The 24,913-nt window shown below is 37.2% G+C and overlaps 2 protein-coding genes across 13 annotated transcripts in view; both read right to left on the bottom strand.

The window, feature by feature from the left end:
* Nucleotides 1-24,913, bottom strand: part of smad4b (SMAD family member 4b) — a 724,234-nt gene that overhangs the window by 75,840 nt on the left and 623,481 nt on the right. The window lies entirely within an intron of this gene.
* unc5ca (unc-5 netrin receptor Ca) overlaps nt 11,330-24,913 on the bottom strand; it is a 473,679-nt gene continuing 460,095 nt past the window's right edge. For all 11 annotated transcript variants that reach the window (XM_087253142.1, XM_087253139.1, XM_087253140.1 and 8 more), the window contains 2 exons: nt 20,062-20,240; nt 11,330-12,546 (listed from right to left, as the gene is read on the bottom strand). In XM_087253142.1, coding sequence (XP_087109268.1) covers nt 12,384-12,546; nt 20,062-20,240 — 342 coding nt within the window. In that variant the 3' untranslated portion in view covers nt 11,330-12,383. The remainder of the gene's footprint in view (nt 12,547-20,061; nt 20,241-24,913) is intronic.

The following is a 24,913-nucleotide window of genomic DNA, read 5'->3' as shown; positions in this document are numbered from 1 at the left end:
CTCACAATTCTGACCTTTATTTCTCAAAATTCTGGCTTTTATTTCTCACAATTCTGACCTTTATTTCTCACAATTCTGACCTTTATTTCTCACAATTCTGACCTTTATTTCTCACAATTCTGACCTTTATTTCTCACAATTCTGACCTTTATTTCTCACAATTCTGACCTTTATTTCTCACAATTCTGGCCTTTATTTTTCACAATTCTGGCCTTTATTTTTCACAATTCTGACCTTTATTTCTCACAATTCTGACCTATATTTCTCACAATTCTGACCTTTATTTCTCACAATTCTGGCCTTTATTTCTCACAATTCAGACCTTTATTTCTCACAATTCTGACCTTTATTTCTCACAATTCTGACCTTTATTTCTCACGTTTCTGACCTTTATTTCTCACAATTCTGGCCTTTATTTTTCACAATTCTGACCTTTATTTCTCACAATTCTGACCTTTATTTCTCACAATTCTGACCGATATTTCTCACAATTCTGACCTTTATTTCTCACAATTCTGACCTTTATTTCTCACGTTTCTGACCTTTATTTCTCACGTTTCTGACCGATATTTCTCACGTTTCTGACCGATATTTCTCACAATTCTGGCCTTTATTTTTCACAATTCTGGCCTTTATTTTTCACAATTCTGACCTTTATTTCTCACAATTCTGGCCTTTATTTCTCACAATTCTGACCTTTATTTCTCACAATTCTGACCTTTATTTCTCACAATTCTGACCTTTATTTCTCACAATTCTGACCTTTATTTCTCCCAATTCTGACCTTTATTTCTCACAATTCTGACCGATATTTCTCACAATTCTGACCTTTATTTCTCACGTTTCTGACCTTTATTTCTCACAATTCTGACCTTTATTTCTCACAATTCTGACCTTTATTTCTCACAATTTTGACTTTTATTTCTCACAATTCTGACCTTTATTTCTCACAATTCTGACCTTTATTTCTCACAATTCTGACCTTTATTTCTCACAATTCTGACCTTTATTTCTCACAATTCTGACCTTTATTTCTCACAATTCTGACCTTTATTTCTCACAATTCTGACCTTTATTTCTCACAATTCTGACCGATATTTCTCACAATTCTGACCGATATTTCTCACAATTCTGACCGATATTTCTCACAATTCTGACCGATATTTCTCACAATTCTGACCGATATTTCTCACAATTCTGACCGATATTTCTCACAATTCTGACCTTTATTTCTCGCAATTCTGACCTTTATTTCTCACAATTCTGACCTTTATTTCTCGCAATTCTGAACTTTATTTCTCGCAATTCTGAACTTTATTTCTCACAATTCTGACCTTTATTTCTCACAATTCTGACCTTTATTTCTCACAATTCTGACCTTTATTTCTCACAATTCTGGCCTTTATTTCTCACAATTCTGACCTTTATTTCTTACAATTTATTTCTCACAATTCTGACCGATATTTCTCACAATTCTGGCCTTTATTTTTCACAATTCTGGCCTTTATTTTTCACAATTCTGGCCTTTATTTCTCACAATTCTGACCTTTATTTCTCACAATTCTGACCTTTATTTCTCACAATTCTGACCTTTATTTCTCACAATTCTGACCTTTATTTCTCACAATTCTGACCGATATTTCTCACAATTCTGGCCTTAATTTCTCACAATTCTGACCTTTATTTCTCACAATTCTGGCCTTTATTTCTCACAATTCTGACCTTTATTTCTCACAATTCTGACCTTTATTTCTCACAATTCTGACCTTTATTTCTCACAATTCTGACCTTTATTTCTCACAATTCTGAACTTTATTTCTCACAATTCTGACCGATATTTCTCACAATTCTGGCCTTTATTTTTCACAATTCTGACCGATATTTCTCACAATTCTGACCTTTATTTCTCACAATTCTGACTTTTATTTCTCACAATTCTGACCTTAATTTCTCACAATTCTGACCTTTATTTCTCTGAATTCTGACCTTTATTTCTCACAATTCTGACCTTTATTTCTCACAATTCTGACCTTTATTTCTCACAAATCTGACCTTTATTTTTTACAATTTATTTCTCACAATACTGACCTTTATTTCTCACAATTCTGACCTTTATTTCTTACAACTCTGACCTTTATTTCTCACAATTCTGACTTTTATTTCTCTCAATTCTGACCTTTATTTCTCACAATTCTGACCTTTATTTCTCTCAATTCTGACCTTTATTTCTCACAATTCAGGCCTTTATTTCTCACATTTCTGACCTTTATTTCTCACAAATCTGACCTTTATTTCTCACAAATCTGACCTTTATTTCTTACAATTTATTTCTCACAATTCTGACCTTTATTTCTCACAATTCTGACCTTTATTTCTCACAACTCTGACCTTTATTTCTCACAATTCTGACTTTTATTTCTCTCAATTCTGACCTTTATTTCTCACAATTCTGACCTTTATTTCTCACAATTCTGACCTTTATTTCTCACAATTCTGAACTTTATTTCTCACAATTCTGACTTTTATTTCTCACAATTCTGACCTTAATTTCTCACAATTCTGACCTTTATTTCTCACAATTCTGACCTTTATTTCTCACAATTCTGACCGATATTTCTCACAATTCTGGCCTTAATTTCTCACAATTCTGACCTTTATTTCTCACAATTCTGACCTTTATTTCTCACAAATCTGACCTTTATTTTTTACAATTTATTTCTCACAATTCTGAACTTTATTTCTCACAATTCTGACCTTTATTTCTCACAATTCTGACCGATATTTCTAACAATTCTGGCCTTAATTTCTCACAATTCTGACCTTTATTTCTCACAATTCTGACCTTTATTTCTCACAATTCTGACCTTTATTTCTCACAATTCTGACCTTTATTTCTCACAATTCTGACCTTTATTTCCCACAATTCTGACCTTTATTTCTCACAATTCTGACCTTTATTTCTCACAATTCTGACCTTTATTTCTCACAATTCTGAACTTTATTTCTCACAATTCTGACCGATATTTCTCACAATTCTGACCTTTATTTCTCACAATTCTGACCTTAATTTCTCACAATTCTGACCTTAATTTCTCACAATTCTGACCTTTATTTCTCTCAATTCTGACCTTTATTTTTTACAATTTATTTCTCACAATTCTGAACTTTATTTCTCACAATTCTGACCTTTATTTTTCACAATTCTGACCGATATTTCTAACAATTCTGGCCTTAATTTCTCACAATTCTGACCTTTATTTCTCACAATTCTGACCTTTATTTCTCACAATTCTGACCGATATTTCTAACAATTCTGGCCTTAATTTCTCACAATTCTGACCTTTATTTCTCACAAATCTGACCTTTATTTCTTACAATTTATTTCTCACAATTCTGGCCCTAATATCTCACAATTCTGACCTTTATTTCTCTTAATTCTGACCTTCATTTTTTCTCAATTCTGACTTTTATTTCTTACAATTTTCACCTTTATTTCTCACAATTCCGATCATTATTTCTCACTATTTTGACCTTTTTTTCCTAACCGATCTCACATATATCTTTAATTCTATCTTTAACTGCTATGTCTCATAAACTCTGACTTTTAAATTTTACATTTCTGTCTTTCATATAACTATTCTGAATAATATATTCATATATGATGCATATATTTATATATAAATGCAAAATTTAACACACTAGCATATGGAAATCTAAAACACATAAACCTTTCTAATCTTGTGAAGCATTTATTAAAGGTGAACATTTAGTAATGCATCATTACAATCCAAAGTTTTGTTGGTTAACTTTACTGAATGTATCGTGAGTTAACATTATAAAACTAAACATTAAAAATAAAATACTGTAATGTATTACTAATTGTCCATATTAGTAAATGCATGACGTATTGAAGTGATTAATAGACCATTATCTTAAAGTGTTACCCAGAAAAATTCATAAACCCCTTTTCATACCTTTTGTTAAAAAAAAGTGTGACCTTTCATGTCAAACATATTCAAAATAAATAAGATGAAAAAGAAAAAAAAACACGCATACACAAGGCCACTTTCATCATTGATTAAAAATATAATTTATTTAAAAAATCCTTTACATACATTTTTATACAGAAACTGGCTGCGGACAAAGCGTTTTTCTGATGTGTGTGTGTGTTTGAAAAGAAGCTTCGTTGTGTGTATGTTCAGTTGTCTGTGTACTGAAGCGATGCACATTTATCAGCGATTCAGTTCTGGTTCTGTACAGAAGCAAACGTTGCATAGTTGGCACAGCTTTACAAACAAACACAAACACTCTCTCTCGCTTTCTCCTTCATTTGGCTTTTATTTTCCTCGAGAGGTGGTGGATTGTGGGAAATGGCAGCTGGTGAAACGCTTGAACATGTTTTCATAACTCAGACAGACGGATGGCAGGTAATGAGCTCAGTGTTGGACTTTTTCACCTTCTGCATAAAGCGCTTGCATAGACCAGCATGACTGTAAACACACCACACACGAATCATTTCATTCCTTTTAATAAACGTCTCATTGTATGAAAACCCCTTTTTTGACACATAAGAGATTAAATATTTCAGACTTCTTAAACAACTGCCTTTTTTTTTTTAGTGATGAATATGATTCTGAATTGATTATGATAGCAAAACAAAATCAAGCAAGTTATAATGCTGTAATCTCACATTTCATTTGTAATTTGGAAAAAATTACAGGCATAAAATATAATAATATCATAACTAGATGAAAATGTTGCATTTCTTCATTTAATTTCAATTGTACATTTAATGTTTTGTCCATTTGATGGATGGATGGATGGATGGATGGATGGATGGATGGATGGATGGATGGATGGATGGATGGATGGATGGATGGATAGATAGATAGATAGATAGATAGATAGATAGATAAAAGGTTGAAATTGTTTGTGGTGATGTTAAAAAAAAAAACATGAAACAGCTATATGAAAATATTTCTTATGAATGACAAAAAACAAAACCCTGACATGTCAAAACTGAATGTCATATATTTCTTGTCATAATTTATAAGTAGATGAAGACAAAAAGTCCAAACTGTCATAATTAACAGAAATGAATGAATAGTTATTTAATAATAATAATTCCTTATATTTATAAAGTGCTTTTGTGGACACTCAATGCAATTTACACAATGGGGAGAATCTTCTCATCCACCACCAGTGTGTAGCATCCATCTGGATACTGCTCCAGACCACACACCACACACCGGCTGATTGGTGGAGAGGAGACGGAGTGATGAAGCCAATTATGATGGTTAGGAGACGATGATGAACAGAGGCCAGAATGCCAGGGTTAAACCACCTTCTTTTCGAAGGACATTTTGGGATTTTTAACGACCAGTTTACCCACAGGGGACCATGGGATGTCTCATCTGATGTCTGACTGAGCCGTATAGAGTCCCAATCAATATACTGGGGCGTTAGGACCGCAGGTTGAGCGCCCCCTTCTGGCCTCACTAACACCACTTCCGGCAGCAACCTAGCTTTCTCATGTGGTCTCCAATCCAGGTACTGGCCGGGCGCAGCCCTGCTTAACTTCAGTGGGCGACCATGTGAGAGTTGCAAAGAGCTAACTGACGGCAGTTTTACAGTTAAAATTATGGAAGAAAAAAAATGACATGACGTGCACAAAAAAATTTAAGGTAATAAAAAATAAATAAAAATAAAAATCTCAAAAAAGTAATTATTATTATGATAGTATATTGAAATTACTCAAATCTAAATGATGAGACACAGTCAATCATGATAAAATCGAAATTATGACACTGGATATAGCAGAGTTTTGATAAAAAAAAAATCATAAAACTCTTTAAATTGACACCAATATCTAGTGTCACGATACTGGAATTCGATACCAATCAATACTGACATTTTTAATTAATTAATATTTGAGCGCTGTTGAGCACGTTCTTAAAGGTAAGGTATGTAAGTTTGATACCCAGTGGTTTGTACTGGGTATTGCACTCCTTGTTCAAAACACATGCAAGCATAAGTTGCCAGAGTGACAAAATCAACAGCAGTGTGCCAGACTATTGTTAAATTCTATACCTTACAATTTCTCTGGAGTGCAGTGAGTGCACAGTATTCTGTGCTTCTGAATGGCTGTTTACATTTCTGTCATGTTTGTCTTGTGCAAACAGAACAGCCAAATTGCTCATCACTGCAAATCTTGCCACGTAGTGTGTTGATAGGACACGGGGTTTAAATGTAACCTGCTCAGCTAATGTTTACTTTCATAATATTTATATTATCTGCTCATGTGGAATTTGAATTTGCGTGTCATTTCGGAGTCTGCTACTGTCTATCAGAGGTCACATTTTGGTCACGGACGCATGCTCTGAGAGGCTTCCTGACCGAATGAATGAAATATGCTGTTTTCCACCAAGGCAACCTGAGGTGCTGAATGATAATTGGCTAAAGTGGCAGTGGGCAGGTTAAAGGGAACAAAACAGAAGAGCCGACACGTAACTCACATTTTCAAAGCAGAGTATCTGACTCCAGCATTGTTTTTCAGATAAACAAGAATGTTCACTTAGCATGTTTCTGAAATATCTGCAAACACATTATGGTATTTCATGCTTTAGAACAGTCAAAAACTTACATACAGCACCATTAAACAGCTAAGTTGCCGTTATGTTCACTTGCTCAACAGAAATGACACAGAAAACACTGGAGTGCTTAAAAGCCGTGAAGATCAATGTATTCATCAGCAGATCGCTGGTATGTCAGCATATGTTTTCGGCTTTAAAACGCTCCAGTGTCTCTGTATGCAGAGGCGGACTGGCTATCTGGCAGACCGGGCAGTTTCCCGCTGGGCCGATGTACTTTTTGGGCCGGGCTGATAATCTTCTCATCATCTTGATCGGCCCATAAAACAAAGCAGACTGTTGTGTTTTTATGCCTTATTTATTGACAAAATGCCAGGGCTCATCTGTGGTTACACTCACAGTCACGGCCATCACAGTCATTTCTGTTGAGAATATGAACACCACGGCAAATCAGCGCTGTTTAAGAACACACTCAACAGGGCTCAAATGTTGGCGGGAAATGGACGTTTTTAAAATATCAGCAGAGATTAGTCTCGAACTCCAGTATCGTGACAATGATCATAATTGTGTTCAAAAACAATTTAACTATGAGATCATTTCAGCTTTGAACATTTTTAACACTCATGCTGCGTTCACACCAGACGCGGCACGCGCGTTAAGCGCGAGTGATTTACATGTTAAGTCAATGTAAACGCGCGAATAGACATCCTGCGGCGCGATACGCGCGAATGGCGCGGCGCGAATGACGAGAATTGCGCGGTGTGCATGGCGCGAATGGCGTGGCGTGAATTGATCGTTTTGCGCGTTTGACGTGCTTAATGCGCGTTTCGCGCGAATCACTCGCGTTCGAAAATCTGAACTTCAGCAGACATTCACGCCGCGTTAACGCTTGCTCTTGTGGGTTCGTGATTGTGACGTATCACCTGTTGTCGATGTGCCAGGGAAAATCCCCCAGCAGACACCGACAAGAAGTTCATCAAACTGGGCTGGGCTCAGTCAGAGGCACCGCTGAAAACCTCCATCAGCCAGGATAAGTTTCTGGAGGAGTCTATGAGCCTAAAAAGCTGGATGCACCTCTGAAAGGCTGTAGTGGACTCAGACATGGCTCTAAACGTATCTACGCTGTTTTTCAGCCTTCATAAAGCACATAAACACTGTTATTTTCTTCCTAAAATCCATGTTAGCCCTTTAGCTATGAAGCTTGAGTCACGGGGCAGACAGAAGCCCTGCCCATCACGCGAATCCGCGTCTGTTCAGAAGTGAATTTGACACACGAATGAAGCGAGTAACCTCAAATGTTCACGCGACTATTTACGCGCGAATATCGTGATTTATCTGCACGTTCCGCGTCTGGTGTGAACACAGCATCACAGCTACTGATCATTTATGATAAAAAAAAATGTCAAGAATTTTCTGACAAAATGCCAATGTTACAATAAAAATGTATAAAAGGTGAAGAAACAAGATACTACAGTAAGTCGATAATGGAGCAAAAGCTATTAGACTATTACGAAAAAAGACTATTACGACTGAATAAAATTTAATTAACATATTAAAAAATGTATATGACCAAAAAAAAGAAAGAAAAATAATTTGTAATACTATGATGTGCAAAGTATTTTTTGCCTCCAACACATTTACACGTTTAAGGAAAAAGTGTGATTTTTTTCCTCCCTTATGTGTCAGAAAAGGTCTTCGTAGCATTGAAAATGATTCACAAGTCAAAAAGTAATTATGTGTGTGGAAAAAGAGCAACCCTCTGAAACACGTTCTTCTCTCTCACATCACCAAACCGCCGTTCCCTGCACCTCTTTTAAAAATCATGTGTATTTAAATATGACATCTTTCATTTGCTTTCATTCTGACATTGCTGAAGCCGAGAGTATTTCTGAGATCTGAGTTGTAGTTGAAGTGTTTGTGTGAACTGATGAAACAGGAAGGATCTTTCGTTTTTGCCAGATAAGGGTGTGTTCATGAGAACAGCAAAACTAATATCGCATTTAACCTACACCTCTTCCAGGAGTTTCTGTCCTAGCCACTGAAAGATTCATTTAATTTACTATGTTTTTGAGGTTAGTGGTTGCAAACAATATACACTACCTGGCTAAAGTCTTGTGGCCTATTCAAGTTTTAGAAAACACAAAAAATAACTGAACTACTAGTTGATCATTTGGTATCAGAAGTGGCTCATATGAAAGATTACACTTGTTTTACCTAAATAAAATGATCGTGGCTTGCTTTTGAATTAATTAGGACAGTAAGGTCTGACTTTGCTTAGACAAAAGTCTTGTCATTTAACAGAAATAATGTCCAGTATAGAATATAAAGTCCTGCTGCAGTGGAAACAGAATGAATATTGTGTCTGACTCCATCATGAGCTTGGAGGACTGAATCCATACATCTCTGCAATGACTCAAATCACTGATTAATAAAGTCATCTGGAATGGAAAAGAAAGCGTTCCTGCAGGACTCCCAGAGTTCATCAAGACTCTTTGGAATCATCCTTAATGCCTCCTTCATCTTACCTCAGACATGCTCAGTAATGTTTATGTCTGGTGACTGGCCAGGCCAAATGATCGACTACAAGTCAAGTTATTATTTGTTGCTCTTACAACTGGGATCGAAGAGTTTTGTCAGTTAGTGTATATGGACTATTTAAACAATGATGTTCAAATTAACTTGTTTAAATTTAGCCCAAATAAATTGTTTGCAACTGCATACCATAAAAAATTAGTAAATCCAATAAACAATTTGTTTTGTTGTTCTTGACTAAGGGGACGTTTTCTATTTCTGTCTTTAATCACTCATCTTTATATAAAACATAATACATGCGTCATCCAGGTGGAGGCTGCACACTGGTGAGGAGACCCCCCCCCCCCCCCTATTGTGTAAAGCACTTTGAGTTTCTACAAAAGCGCTAAATAAATGTAAGGAATTATTATTATTATATGTTCTGACTGGCTGTGGTTGTTTCATATTGTACTGTATGTTTGTTTGTTTTTTTACTTTAAGTGTGGCAAACAAATGGCTTGTTGCTGGACACCGCTTGCAAAAGTCGTTTATTAAGTTCTGCCAAAACTGCAGCTGCTATTTTTCAATTTAAAATGTTTTTGAGATATATATATATATATATTACCGTGCTGCTGTTGACTTGTGTAAAAATAAACAATAAATATTGTGACCAAATTATCTACTATCAAATACAAGTACCACCAGGCTCAGAACCGCTGTTTTTTGCTAGGTTTGGTTCTTCACTTTTTTTAATTTATTTTAGTGTTTATAGACTTTTATTTTGTTAATAAATGAACTGAGTCAACACTCAACTGATTGAGCTCACTGCGATATAGTCTGCGTTATATGATAATACATTTTCTTTCTCATTCTCCTAGGTCTCCAAAGGTCCTAGTGATTGGAAAAGAACAACAGACTTTGAAATTAAGCATTTTAGTAGTTACAATAACTACAGTTGTTATCAAATTTGGCAGAAACCATAGCCATCATGGTACTATTTCCAGCACAGGCTCATTCTGAAGACATACCCATATATACATTTCTTGAGACCCCAAATTATGTAGCCACAGGAATGTATGGCTGCATTTCATATTTGAAATGAACGCTCTAGGGTGGTAAGACACCATTTATTTTTGCTACCAGCTGACAGATTACCTTCATGTAGATGGCTTTTCCGCTGTTACCAGTTTATCAGTTTACAATGGTAATAATGTACATCGGATGATTTTTGACGCAGAGCGAAGTCGACCGCGATGACAGGGCTCGAGTCAAGTGAAGAACGGTTCCAGAAAGCAGGTAAGACAAAAACAAATGACATAAAATAAAACAAACAAGTAAATAACAGGGTGAGAATGTGGTAAAATCTGAAAATGTGGTAAAAACCAGGCGAGGGCTTTCCTTTGTCTGGATTGCTTTTGAAAACACTGCGGTTGGGTTTAGGGCAGGGGGTTATCAGGTCAAACGGTGTATTTTAAAAACACTACCGGTTGAGTTTAGGGAAGGGGGTGATCGAGTCAATTGGTGTGTTTTAAAACACTATCGGTTGGGTTTAGGTAAGAGGGATATCGGGTCAATTGGTGTGTTTTGAAAACACTATATGTTGGGTTTAGGGAAGGGGGTGATCAGGTCAATTGGTGTGTTTTAAAAACACTATCGGTTGGGTTTAGGGAAGGGGGTGATCGGGTCAATCAGTGTGTCTTGAAAACACTATCGGTTGGGTTTAGGGAAGGGGGTGATCGGGTCAATCGGCGTATTTTGAAAACACTATCGGTTGGGTTTAGGTAAGGGGGTGATCGGGTCAATCGGTGTGTCTTGAAAACACTATCGGTTGGGTTTAGGGAAGGGGGTGATCGGGTCAATCGGCGTATTTTGAAAACACTCGGTTGGGTTTAGGTAAGGGGGATATCAGGTCAATCGGTGTGTCTTGAAAACACTATCGGTTGGGTTTAGGGAAGGGGTGATCGGGTCAATCGGCGTATTTTGAAAACACTATCGGTTGGGTTTAGGTAAGGGGGATATCGGGTCAATCGGTGTGTCTTGAAAACACTATCGGTTGGGTTTAGGGAAGGGGGTGATCGGGTCAATTGGTTTGTTTTAAAACACTATCGGTTGGGTTTAGGGAAGGGGGTGATCGGGTCAATCGGTGTATTTTGAAAACACTATCGGTTGGGTGTAGGTAAGGGGGATATCAGGTCAATCGGTGTGTCTTGAAAACACTATCGGTTGGGTTTGGGGAAGGGGGTGATCGGGTCAATTGGTGTATTTTAAAAACACTATCGGTTGGATTTAGAGGTAGAGGAGGGTGGGTCAGTCAGTTGACAGTGACCTTTGGTGGATTTACATAAAAATAGCAGGCGCAAATGGCACTTGTGAGGGAAATTTGAGATCTGAAAAACGTACACAGCAGCCTCTGGCGGATTCACAAAAACACAAACTGGAAAAAAAGTAGTTCCTGGGACATATTTGGCACTCTCCAGAAATGTATAAAGGGGTACGCAATCAGAATGAGCCTGAGTTTGTTTTCATAAGGGATGAATGTACTCTTTTTACTACAGTGCATATAGTCGAGTGAAACCCACAAATGTTACTATGAAATACTGATGCACAACCCATGCAGAATGTGTGTGAATTCATCAGATGCAGCAAAAGTCCGCTCAACTCTTCCGGGCCAGTAAAAAGATCATTACAGTGTGACGTAACATCGCATTCCCAAAAAAAATCAAATAACAAAACCATTACTTTTCAAATCCCTGGCAAGTGCTCATGTGCACTTTTTGTTCAACAAAGCAACAGATATTTACGTCTTCGAATAGCTGCGTTACAAAAATAATACAATTCAAATAATCGGATCAGAACATTAACTGGATTTTTCAAGGCCACTTTAAGGTACTCCGTAGACACACTAAATACTGTATTCATGTCTCAAAATATTATACTACATGAGCGTTTGTTTATTTTTTTCCGCAACCACTAGATGGCACCACAAAATTCGGTAAAAACGATCACTAAAGGAGACGAGATGTTTTTTTTCGGCATTTTTCATTGCGCAAAAACACATGGGGACTTGACTGCGCGTGCAAACTAGTTTTTTTTGGGATTTTGGTTGTCTAGTACGAGCCTGAAAGTCTTGACCCTGTTCGTAGTTCACCTTTGACCACAGATTGGTCTATGTGGACATCGTTTCCAGGTGCTTCACGATGCTGAAACCTCAAAATGCTGTTGACTTTGCCTTGGGTTTGATGGCGGATTGGGCTCGGTATAGTACATGAAGCAGTGTTTTGGTCACTGCTCTTTGGCCGTGGTGCTAATGCTGTGGTCGTGTCGGCCCATCTCCTCCAGGACAGTGGCGAGCTGGTTCAGGTTTCCGTGTGGAAAATGTTGAGCCTCCCACAGGTCCAGAATCACACCGGTCGGACTCGTCTTAGTTGCAAAATAGTTCAGATACCTGTAGAGCAAAGGGGAAGGAGACACTAAGAAGTGTGCATGGTATGTCACAATATTTATCTGTGGTATGGACCCTGTGTTAACATGCATTTTGAAGGATCACATGACAAACGCGTTATGGAAGAACTAAGATATGAATAAAATCCTTTAATATGCCTTTAAGGCAGGGGTTTTCAAACTCGGTCTTTGTGTTCAGGTGTCCTGCAGATTTTAGCTCCATTTGCCTCAACAAACCTGCAAGGATGTTTCTAGAAAACCCAGTAAAACTGGGGTCACACTGCACTCTTCTCCCCATAGACTTCCATTCATATGCACACAAATGCATCATACTGGAAAAGCAAGCTGTTGCAACAAGCTGTATACAAGCTGGGTTTCAAGATGATACTCTCACCTGCAAAATCGCATCACATGACTGCATGAGACCAATCGAAGATCGAAACATGACCTCTCTGGACAGAAATTTTAAATATGGACCAAACACTTTTTAAAAAATGTCTAATCATCTTGTTTATTTCCGCCCCTTTTCGCAGCACTGTACAACCGAATTTTGCATGCTCAAACTCCAGTGTGACCGCAGCATAAGAGCATGATTCACTAGCCCAGGTGTGTCTGATTAGGGTTGGAGCTAAAAATTGCAGGACACTGGACATCCAAGACCGAGATTGAGAACCGCTGCTTTAAGGTCAACAGTTATCAGATGAATTGTTTGTTGGTTTACATCACGATCATTTAATGGAATTTGTGCAAATTCTCCAGATTCCCTTACAATGCACACTGGGGAAGAAAATAACAGCTGAGACTGTAATATCTACATGTACCATCAAGTCTGAAACTATTGATGCCGCTGGCAAATTCAGACTTAAAGTTATTCAACTATTTTTTTCTTATACCAGAAATTACATCTCCTAAAAGATAATAAGATTATGTACAAGAGGCATCAAAAATGAATAAAAATGTTCACTGTAAAAAAAAAAAAGAAAAGTTTCAATGAACTTAATTGTTTTTACAAATTTAAGTGGATTGAACACAGAACAATTGTCTAAAAAAACTCAAGAATTGTGTTTATTCAGCACAAATTAAATAAGTAGTTTGACCAGGCAGCAAAAATAATTTTGAGTGCTTGAACAAAAACTTAAAGTCTTACTAAACTGAACTGAAATAATTTCTACCAAAGGTATGAAGAATTTTAGGCTTGACTGTATATTAGGGTGCTTTCACACCTGTAGATCCATTGTTTTGTTCCAAAACAGGAGTTAAAACTGTTACAATGTTGCTCTTGTTGTTGGTGCGGTTCACTTTCACACGGGAAAGATTGTAAACAGACCAAAAGAGCTAAAACAAGTCACGTGAACTCTCCTCACATTGGTCAGAGTTTCAGAGTTTATTTTCCGTTGGGGCTCAGCTGTCATGTGTCCTTATTTTACTTTGACAATGAGCAATAAAGACATTAAAAGTGGAAAGCTGTGCTTTCATTTTGAATGGTGACACCCATCGCTTTTAGCTTGCTTGCTACATTTCCCAGAGAGTAGCTTTTAGTGTAGTTGAGCTAAATTTTAAGTAGAGTAGCTAATAGCTTAGCTGACTAAGTTTTTTAAGTAGCTTGCCCAACGCTATTGGCAAGTATTCTTGATACTAGTATCATTATCAGTATCGGATTAACCATATTAGGATTAACAGTCATCTGATCAAATGCTTGTTGATTTAAAGGATGACAAATCAAGGGAATTTGCGGAAATTGACTCCAATGATCTTTATATATTACAACCAAAGGATGAGGGACAGAGATCTCCATCAGACAGTCCTGCAGAAAGTGTCTCTATCAAAGCAGAACTCTGGAGAGCTCCTCTTTCACTTTCAACATCTTATTTTTGTTCTTCATCTCTGTCCCCGGTGAGCTCCTCAAGGTGAGCATACTGCTCTCCAAACTAAGGTCTAGAGCGTTTGAAAGCTGATCTCTGGTTTTTTAGGCGTCCTGCAGGAAAAGGCTGAAACCATAGGGGTCCTGCGCTGCTTCTGTCTGCTCCTCTAATTGGCTGAATGATAGAAACGCGGCTCATTGAAGAGTCGATGTCAGCGCGAGTGAGCGTAACTCTTCAGATTCTCCAGGCGGAACGGGAGGAAATTTCTCTTCTGCTCTCCTGCTGTTAATGTTCCTCAAACGCTCCTCTGAGAGACTTTTACTGCAGCTTCCTTTGTCTTTCAGCACTTTTAAAATAAAAAAAAACTACTCTGCGGTCTCTGCACACTGATGAAGAAACAAACGCTGAAAGGACAAGTGCTAAAAATATTTTCATTTATTTTAGGAGAAGCATAATCCTTGTAGATTTAGAGGAGAATACGGTTGATACTGTGTTACACATCACTTGGGAAATATTTTATCTTACTTAAAAAATATAAGATTTTTAGTGAGGTATACTTCTCTAAAAGTCGAAAATGATTAAGTTTGGCTTATTTTTTTGTACTTTAACCATATTACTTTTAGCCATTTGTCATTTTTGTCATTTAGTCAAAATTCTGAATTATCTTAGTCAATATTGTTATTATTATTATTTTTTATTGGCTACAAAACAAACCACTGTTGTCTGATGACTTGCCTAGTTAACCTAATTAATCTAGTTAATTAAACCTTAAAACATTGCACAATATAACTAGTAAAATATTATGTACTGTCATCAAGACAACATGGGTGAAGCAGTGGCGCAGTAGGTAGTGCTGTCGCCTCACAGCAAGAAAGTCGCTGGTTCGAGCCTTTGCTCAGTTGGCGTTTCTGTGTGGAGTTTGCATGTTCTCTCTGCGTTCGTGTGGGTTTCCTCCGGGCAGGGCCGGAATGGGACTCCTTTTCAGCTCTGGAGTTTCAAGCCTTAGACCGGCCCACCTCAGTTCATGACTGACTATATTAAAATATCATCACTTCCAATTCAGTTTCTTATGACACCATCACATCTTTTTCAAGGACACAGCTGCTTTAGAACTTCAAATGTTTTCACAAATATGACAACAGTAATTCTTTATAGATATCCAGTCCTTTGTAATGGTCATAAAATAAAAAAATAAAATATGTACACCTATATAATTAACCCAAATAGTATTATATGTCTAAACACTAAAAATGAAAAAAAAAACAAAAAACTTTGACTCTGGTAAGGTTCGAACCCGAGTCAGTGGCGTTGTTTCGCAACATGCTAAACGCTAGACCACAATGTCACTGTAAGGATAATGTGGTAATAAAGAATAAGTATTGCACTGTTATCTGCTGCTATTAATGTCTACTCTTTTTTTTTAACCTTTTTAGATTTCTGATCAAGTTATGTCAGATTTATTAATGTAGTGAATCATCTGGTTTTCATTGAGCAGGTGTAATATTCATTAATATTAATTAATATTCACTAAGGTGCCGCTGTTTGGGGTGGAATGAGTTAACGTTACATCATCATTAACCTGCAGGCTGCATTCTGCTCATGGGGCTGCAAGAAAATAGATAAAAAGAGCGGAGCTGCGTCAAAATAATGAATAAAAAGATTGAAGCTATGGTAAAAAAAAACAAATAAATGAAAAAAATGCGACTGCTGAGAGTGCAAGCAGCTAGGGACACCGGCCCTCGCGGCCAAAAAACAGACCGGCCCACTGGGAATTCTCCCGGTCCTCCCGATTAGCCAAACCGGGCCTGCCTCCGGGTGCTCCGGTTTCCCCCACAGTCCAAAGACATGTGGTACAGGTGAATTGGGTAGGCTAAATTGTCCGTAGTGTATGAGTGTGTGTGTGAATGTGTGTGTGAACGTTTCTCAGAGAGTCCCTTAGTCATCAGGGGTCGCCATTCATTCGAACCACCAACTATTCCAGCATATGTTTTACACAGCAACTCAGCACTGAGAAACACTCACACACTCTCACATACACAATTTAGTTTATTCGATTCACCTATAGCGCATGTGTTTGGACTTGTGGGGGAAACCGGAGCACCCGGAGGAAAACCAACACCAACATGGGGAGAACATGCAAACTCCACACAGAAATGCCTACTGACCCAGCCGGGACTCGAACCAGTGACCTTCTTGTTGTGAGGTGACAGTACTAACCACTGAGCCACCATGTCACCCTTATATCTAATATTTGAAAAATAAATAATAATGCTAAAAGTTAATAATTGTAAATCTATATATATATTTAATATAACAAACAAAAATGCAGTTTTCATGATCTGCAGATGATGATGACAAAAAGTTATGGAATTCAAGTTGATTGGACAAACTGTTTTTGTTTAACTTGTGAACAAATTTAATAAAGAGTTTGGGAAAATGGACTTGAGGCAATTTCTCTATAAGGCATTGACGTATTCACACCAAGCCTGGTGTGTGTTATGACTTCCATGGTCTGAGGTTATCTCCGTAGTGGTCCAAAGATACAAAAAAAATGGCTTCTCAACCCTTTGTCTAAATCTCATAAAACTGGTCTCTTTGCATCCAGCAGAGCACGTCGAGTTGTATTGAAGTCTGATTTACCCAGGTCAGCCATTAGCCTCTTTCACACAGTGATAGCGGTAATTATCCTTAAATTTCTGGAACGACTTTCGTTGTTACGTTTCGAACGCGTTCTTTCCTGCAATTTTCCTTCTGCGTTCACAGACCTTTTTAACCTCTTTTCTAAAAAATTTTAACCTCTCTTTTCCAGAACGAATTTACAGGAATTTACAAAAAGCGACTGTTGGAGAGGGGTCTGGATGCAGATCTGGTGCAGTGCAATCTGAGCTGCATCCAATGCTTTTTGATGGGCTCACCTAACCTCACCCCTAACCCTTCCCCTAACACTGACGTCACTCGCTCCATTTGAGTGCATTGTGTCAGACAATGCATCACTGAGTGATAAAGGCTGCATCCAGATACTATTGGCCTGTTCACACATGATCCCTTTCTGGAAAATTGCTGGAAATTTTCTGGAAAGGTCTGTGTGCATAAAAGTGGTTAATATGGCTACCGACCATTTAGATTCTTCTTTAAAATTGCTATTATTCAGGACTCATGTTGTTTAGCTGATTGTTGTGAAACTCAATATTTGTATTCAGGGTTGTGCCCTAAAGGTGCTCAAAAAGTTAAACAATAATATTTGTAAAAATGCTAATAACTTTTGCTAATCTCTCCTACTTGTCATTAAACTTGTCTAGTTATATTCCTTGGATCATGTCGAGACCAATAATACTAAATAAGCCAAAATCAACTAAACTTAGCTGTCTGTACCGGCCGGTACAAAGTGACATCATTGAGTTTTCAGCACATCTGTTCATTAATTCATGAATAAGACCTAATTCCGACCAATCAGCACGCTCTATTGTGTATGAGGTGCAACTTCATTAATATGCATGATAAAGCTTTGAAGACGCCACGTTGTGTTGCCAACCGTAATTAAAACAAGTGGAAGAAGAACTGTTTGGAGATATGGGTCGTCAGTGTTGTGTTTATAAATGTGCTGCAACAAAGGTTTTGTTTTCATTTTCCTGCAATGAGAGCACTGCTGCATGTGGACAAGTGTGGATTACAGTGCTCTGCTAACATGTGACAAAAATACGTTTGTAAGGAGAATTTTTTACCCGAGAGCTTTTCGCATCTGGAAACGGTGAAATCCGGATTTGCTGCTCGTCTCCTTTTAATAAAGACGCAGCTCCAGTTGGTGTTGATTGTCCTGTCTCTACAGATTTGGTAAGTGTGTGATCAGTGTTCTTTGTTTATGTTTCTCCAGATGGCAAAGTTAGTTCATATCGTCAGCAGTTTTTAAAGACATAACTTAGTCTAAATGATTTAGTTACTAAGTTTACAGTAATATCACCACAGTATAATGGACTGAAAATCCTCCACTTCCACACAGCTCTCAGATCCACTGTAAATGCTGCTCTCCGAATCACAGTTTATCTCCTCTGTGTCTGTGTTTGCGTTGCCGCTGTGAAAATCAGCATGTACACATAATGAAACTCCCCTTTTCATGCAAACCCTTCCCTCTGACTTGCCTAATTACCCTAGTTAACCTAATTAAGCTTTGTGTCACTTTGCGCTGCATAGAGGTATCTTGAAAAATATCTACACTGTAAAAAATGTCTGTAATTTTAACGGTAAAGACTGTAAAAATGCTACAGTAAAAATCCGTAACCTGGTTAACAGTATGTTTCCTTAATATATATGACGAATAACCATAAACTGACTTTCCCAGAATTCCCTGTATGGCACGTCACTTTTTATGCTTTTTGTTGACATTAATATGGATCTTTTTAGTTGTTTCCCCATCAGTTATGTACATTCGAGATTTATGTTACATCTGATGTTGATAAACAATGTTTATTTCATGACTTTAATGTTATGCATGTTACCATACTGGTGTTTAGTAGCTGTGTGAATGACCCTGAGCACCTTCTATACACCGATGCTTGTGGGAAAAGTTGCTTGTTATGATAAAGCTTTGAAAACGCCACGTTGTGTTGCCAACCGTAATTAAAACAAGTAGAAGAAGAACTGTTTGGAGACCCACACGTTAGGCACACACAGAATCTGCGCGCGCAGAATTCCGCAGATTTTCCACAGATTTTCCGCAGATTTCTGCAGATTTTTAGCCCATTATTAATTCTGTTTATTTACTTGAGTAAATGTGTACATTTGAATTTATTCCGTTTTTATTCAGTAATTTATTACTTTTTATTTAATATATTAAGGTTTTAGTTATGATACTCCGCTGGATACTCCCAAAATAATTCAGCAGAAATCCGCAGATTTTTACCAAAATTCGCCGCAGAAATAGCAAAAAACGTCCGCAGATTTCGTCTGGCCCTGGACATGGGTCATCAGTGTTGGGTTTATAAATGTGCCGCAACAAAGGTTTTGTTTTCATTCTCCCGCAATGAGAGCACTGCTGCATGTGGACGTGTGGATTACAGTGCTCTGCTAACATGCGACAGAAATACGTTTGTAAGGAACATTTTTTTTTTACCAGAAAAGTTGTTTGATGAGCATTGGTTCATTATGTAACTTTCCCATCACCACCTGCATATGGCTGTGTTAACGTGTCTATCTTTGTAACAAAAGATGTGTAGGTGTTGGTAGTTCAAAATACAGACATATTACATCTATAAATTAATGAAATACGGTAGTTTACTGTAAAAATTAGAAATTACTTTTACGGTTTGTACAGTATTTTTAACAGTAAAATATTGGCAACCACAGCTGCAGGTTTTTTACCATAAATAATACGGATTTATTTTTTACTGTGTAGTCAAATATTATTTACTGGCATCATGGCAAGGACATTATTAGAGTAATGAAAACTATTATGTTTAGAAATGTGTCTCTGTTAAACAGAAATTGGGAAAAATATATACAGAGGGGCTGATAATTCAACTGTATATTTGCTATTTATTCATTTATTTTTTGTAGTTCAGTGTATGTGAAGTGCCATTTTGCACTGCAACAACAATTCACGATACTACTGTGTGTTTGATCAAACGAGACCTCTTAAGAAGAAAATCAGCATGTGCAATGACCTGTCGAGCTGTAGTTTGTGAGCCAGTTTCCTCCAGTCGTTTCCGCGTGTGTGTGGTGCGTCCAGACTGCTGCACAGTTTGTTTCTGATGCTCAATGGGATCCTGAAGGCGCTCGGACCCGACAGAACCGTGATGCTGCTGCCGGGATCCATCAGTGATGTATCGATGCTTTGGACATCCTGTACAACACACACACATATATACAGTCAGAATTATTAAACCCCCTTTTCATTTTTTTTCTTTTTTTAAATATTTCCCTAATGATGTTTAACAGGGCAAGGACATTTTCACGGTATGTCTGATAATATTTTTTCTTCTGGAGAAAGTCTTATTTGTTTTATTTCAACTAGAATAAAAGCCGTTTTTCATTTTTAAAAAATTATTTTCAGGTCAAAATTATTAGCCCCTTTAAGCTATATATTTTATCGATAGTCTACAGAACAAACCATCATAATAACTTGCCTAATTACCCTTACCTGTCTAGTTAACCTAATTAACCTAGTGAAGCCTTTAAATGTCACTTTAAGCTGTATAGAAGTGTCTTGAAAAATATCTAGTCAAATGTTATTTACTGTCATCATGGCAAACATAAAATAAATCAGTTATTAGAGATGAGTTATTAAAATTATTATGTTTAGAAATGTGTTGAAAAACATCAGCTCTCCACTAAACAGAAATTGGGAAAAAATAAAAGAGGGGCTAATTATTCAGGGGGGCTAATAATTCTGACTTTAACTGTATGTTGGATTTTCATGTTTTATGGGGTCTTCTAATAGACTTAATAATGTTTGTACTGTACATTGTCATCTTTCACCAACTCTACCCCTAAACCAAACCCTTACAGAAAACACTCTGCACTTTTACACTTTCAGAAATCTTCATTCTAGATGCTTAATAAGCCGTTTTCCTCATGGGACCAAAAATGTTCCCACAAGGTCAAAAATGACAGGTATTGCAATACTTGTGGTGACATTTGGTCTTAACAATGTGATGAAAACCAGGTCATACACGATGAATACACATCTTTAAAAATCAAGGATATTTGAGATGTTCTCACATGCCAAAATGTATTTTTTGTATTGACACAAGGAGAAAGTCCTGGACTACTGAAACCTATTTAATACTATATATAAAGGGCTTTTTGGTGATGGCAGCTTAAAGACGCCTCTCATATGGAGAATATGGTGAGTTTCTTACAGACTTCAACAGAGTGTAAAATCCATACCTGTTAACATTGGGATGTGAAACAATGAATTCCCCCGAAATTACTAAAATATGCTCATTTGGAGCTGTTTCATTGTAAATAAACAGTTAAATGGTCAGTAATATGTTTTATTATTATTTTTATTTACAACAACAACAACAAAAGTATACATCAGCAGCAAACAAATTAGCAAACAGTTCAGCTTATTAAAATTTATAGCTATTATAATGAAATAAAATAAAATCTCATTAGCCGTTTCTTCACTGCATAACGTACACATTCTGATTAAAGAGCAAACAATAAATGATTTATTGAGATTTTTTTTCGTTTGATTACATTAAATAACATTATAATGAAAACATTCGACCACTTTACTAACTGTTTATGCTCATTTAGGACGAAATTAATTGTTTGAAAAATAAAAATCTCACAACATCAACATCTTTAGATATGATTATTATTAATTGTGTGTATATGTCTGTTCAAACACGCACCCAAAAGCCAGACTTTCACACTTCCGCTTCCACACGAGTACAGAATCCGTTTGGAAAACAGCGTCTGTTTATCACTATGGAGCCCGTCAGCTGACAGTCATGCACCATTATATGACTGTTTTCAGGATTGCATATCATCGGGAGACGACACTTGTAATGAAAAGGAAGGGAATTGCTCCGTTTTTATATTTATTTCAAAGTGTTTTCGTGCCTAAACAAAGCGAAAACACAAACAGAGTAAAAAAAAAAACAAAAAAAACACAGAACAGAGTCACATTTAAGAGCGAGGGGCGGCCCCTAGTGGTTCGGCGGTATGGGTTGCGTATAGGGAGGTTCTTTCCACCCCTTAGAGAAAGACTGAAAATACGGGAGAAATACGGGAAAATACCTTTACGGGATCATTGCGGGATAGAACTATAAAATACGGGAGAATCCCAGGAAAAACGGGAGGGTTTATTTGGTATTTTCTGTTGGTTTCAAGTTAGGTGAGCAGCTTGATTTTCTTTTTCTGAAAGCATTTGAGAGTCTTCTTGGCTGTGGTTTGGGTCTTTGTCTTGCTGAAATGTCCATCCTGATTTCACCTTCATCCTCCTGCTAATGTAGATGTTGGATTGAAGCAGCTGATTCTCATTTACACATGAAGGGCAGAGGGTTGCTGAAGAACTACTGAGAGATTTCAGCTGCTTTCTGGGCTTACACTGCCTTTCTACACCTCCCTTTCTTCATGTGTTCATTACTTTTCCCTGTGTCATTTCATTTTATTACACATACTTTCATTTGTAAACTAATTTGTTTTGTTTTCTTTGCATATTTATCTTTCTTTGGTTGTTACCAACATCTTGGTGATGTTTCATGTCAACAGCACCCATAGAAATATGTTTTCTGGGAAAAATGGTGGTTCAATATTTATTATCCCCACTGTATTTGCATTCTGTGTTCACACCTTCAGAGCAGTTTTATGTTAGATTTAGGGTTTGAGTATTGTTATAACAACAAGAAGTTGAATTGTACCACATTCGTTACATTTACATGCGCCCAAGTAATCCATTTGCAATCAGATTCAAAATTGTTTATGTAAACATCCTAATTGATCAGGGGTGCGTTTCTGAAAACCAGTTGCCTCACAGCAAGAAGGTCGCTGGTTCATGTCCAGGCTTGGCCAGTTGGCATTTCTGTGTGGAGTTTGCATGTTCTCCCTGTGTTGGTGTGGGTTTCCTCCGGCTGCTCCGGTTTCCCCCACAGTCCAAATACATGCGCTGTAGGAGAATTGAATGAACTAAGTGTGTGTGAATGAGTGTGTATAGGTGTTTCCGAGCACTGGGTTGCAGCTGGAAGGGCATTCACTGTGTAAAACATGCTGGATAATTTGGCAGTTCATTGCGCTGTGGCAACCGCTGATGAATAAAGGGAGCCGAAGGACATGAATGTATGCATAATAATAACCAGCTAAACTTTGCGAATCTGTTTTTCTTTTCTTTTATTTTAATTTTTTCTTGAAGTGTGAAAGACTTTGGTCAATGATGGCTATTTTAAAATGTGCTATATAAATAAATTAATAAATAATAATGATAATAATAAAAGATTTCTTCTTCTGTCTTGGTAACTGAACTGAGTGCAGAAATCTGCTGCTCTTCTGCTATTTATAAATGAGCTTCACTGCTGGAGACAGACTTCACTCCTCAGAAACAACATTCACTGACATTTCGCAGGCATTGAACTCCTGCATTGTGTGCGTCTGCATGAGTGTGTGCGCGTGTGGGTGTGTGTGAACTTTAATTAAATGAGACTCGTTCCTGATATTATTCATAAAAGCAACAGCATTGAATTTATGTTTCAGCTTTTCTGCTTCTATCAGGATGAACGTTGAGGATGTGAAACAAAGACAGTCGATCTTGCATCTGACAAAAAATGTAAACACATTCGCATCATTGTCAGCAAAGCTAAACAGGCGTAAAATTTGTTTGAGATTCAAGTCTAGCAAAGGATTTTAAGCTTTATGAAGAAGCGTGTTTCATAAATGGGCTAAAACAGCAAGGGTTTATATGTTATGTACACTGTAAAAAAGTGTTGGGGGTAATGCAATACAAGTAACACGAGTTACATAATAATATTCAGGGCTTATAAATATTTTTACTACTAAAATTCCATGACTTTTCCAAGACTTTAACAAAACTTTCAAGTACATTTTCATGACCTAATGTTTCATGTCTACATTCATTCATTAATTTTCTTGTCGGCTTAGTCCCTTTATTAATCTGGGGTTAATAAATAATAATGGCGGTTCATTCCGCCACAGCGGAATGAACCGCCAACTCATCCAGCAAGTTTTTATGCAGCAGATGCAACCCATCTCTGGCAAACATCTACACACACACTTATACACTACGGACAATTTAGCCAACCCAATTCACCTGTACCGCATGTCTTTGGACTGTGGGGAAAACCAGAGCACCCGGAGGAAACCCACGCGAACGCAGGGGGAACATGCAAACTCCACACAGAAACGCCAACTGAGCCGAGGCTCGAACCAGCGACCTTCTTGCTGTGAGACGACAGCACCACCTACTGCGCCACTGCTTCGCCCATGTAATATCTACATATACATGGTAAATAATAAGAAAAACAACAACGTTCTATGATATGCTGTACAACAACATTGTACAACAATGGCAACAATCTATTGTGCTTAAATTAGTTTTATAGCTGTAAAATAGATTTTAATAATGCCTACACACATAACAATGTGAGAACAAGTGAATAGTCAAGGACAGAAAAGAAGTAAAGACAACTAACCTATATTCAAGTTAGGGCTGCACAATATATCGTTTCAGCATTGATATCGCAGTGTGTGCATCCGCAATAGTCACTTCGCAGGATATGCAATGTTGGGATTTTAGTTTAATATAGAGTTTAATCATAATGGAGTAAAAGTTTATCATCTGCATGCATTTTTAAAGAGATAGTTCACCCCGAAATTACTTACCATTTTCATTACACCCTTCACTTGTTTCAACTAGTTTTCTTTTTATTAAATGAACACAAAGATAGTATATTTAATAACTCCTATAGAATTGAAACAAGTGAAGTGTGAGTAAATAGTGAGGACATTTTAATCTTTGAGTGAACTGTCCCTTTAAGGCCTGTGACTGTGTGA

The sequence above is a fragment of the Danio rerio genome, chromosome 5, assembly GCF_052040795.2.
Source record: "Danio rerio strain M-AB ecotype USA chromosome 5, GRCz13ab, whole genome shotgun sequence".
In the NCBI taxonomy this organism is placed as follows: Eukaryota; Metazoa; Chordata; class Actinopteri; order Cypriniformes; family Danionidae; genus Danio; species Danio rerio.
This window is presented reverse-complemented; position numbering and strand designations above follow the sequence as displayed.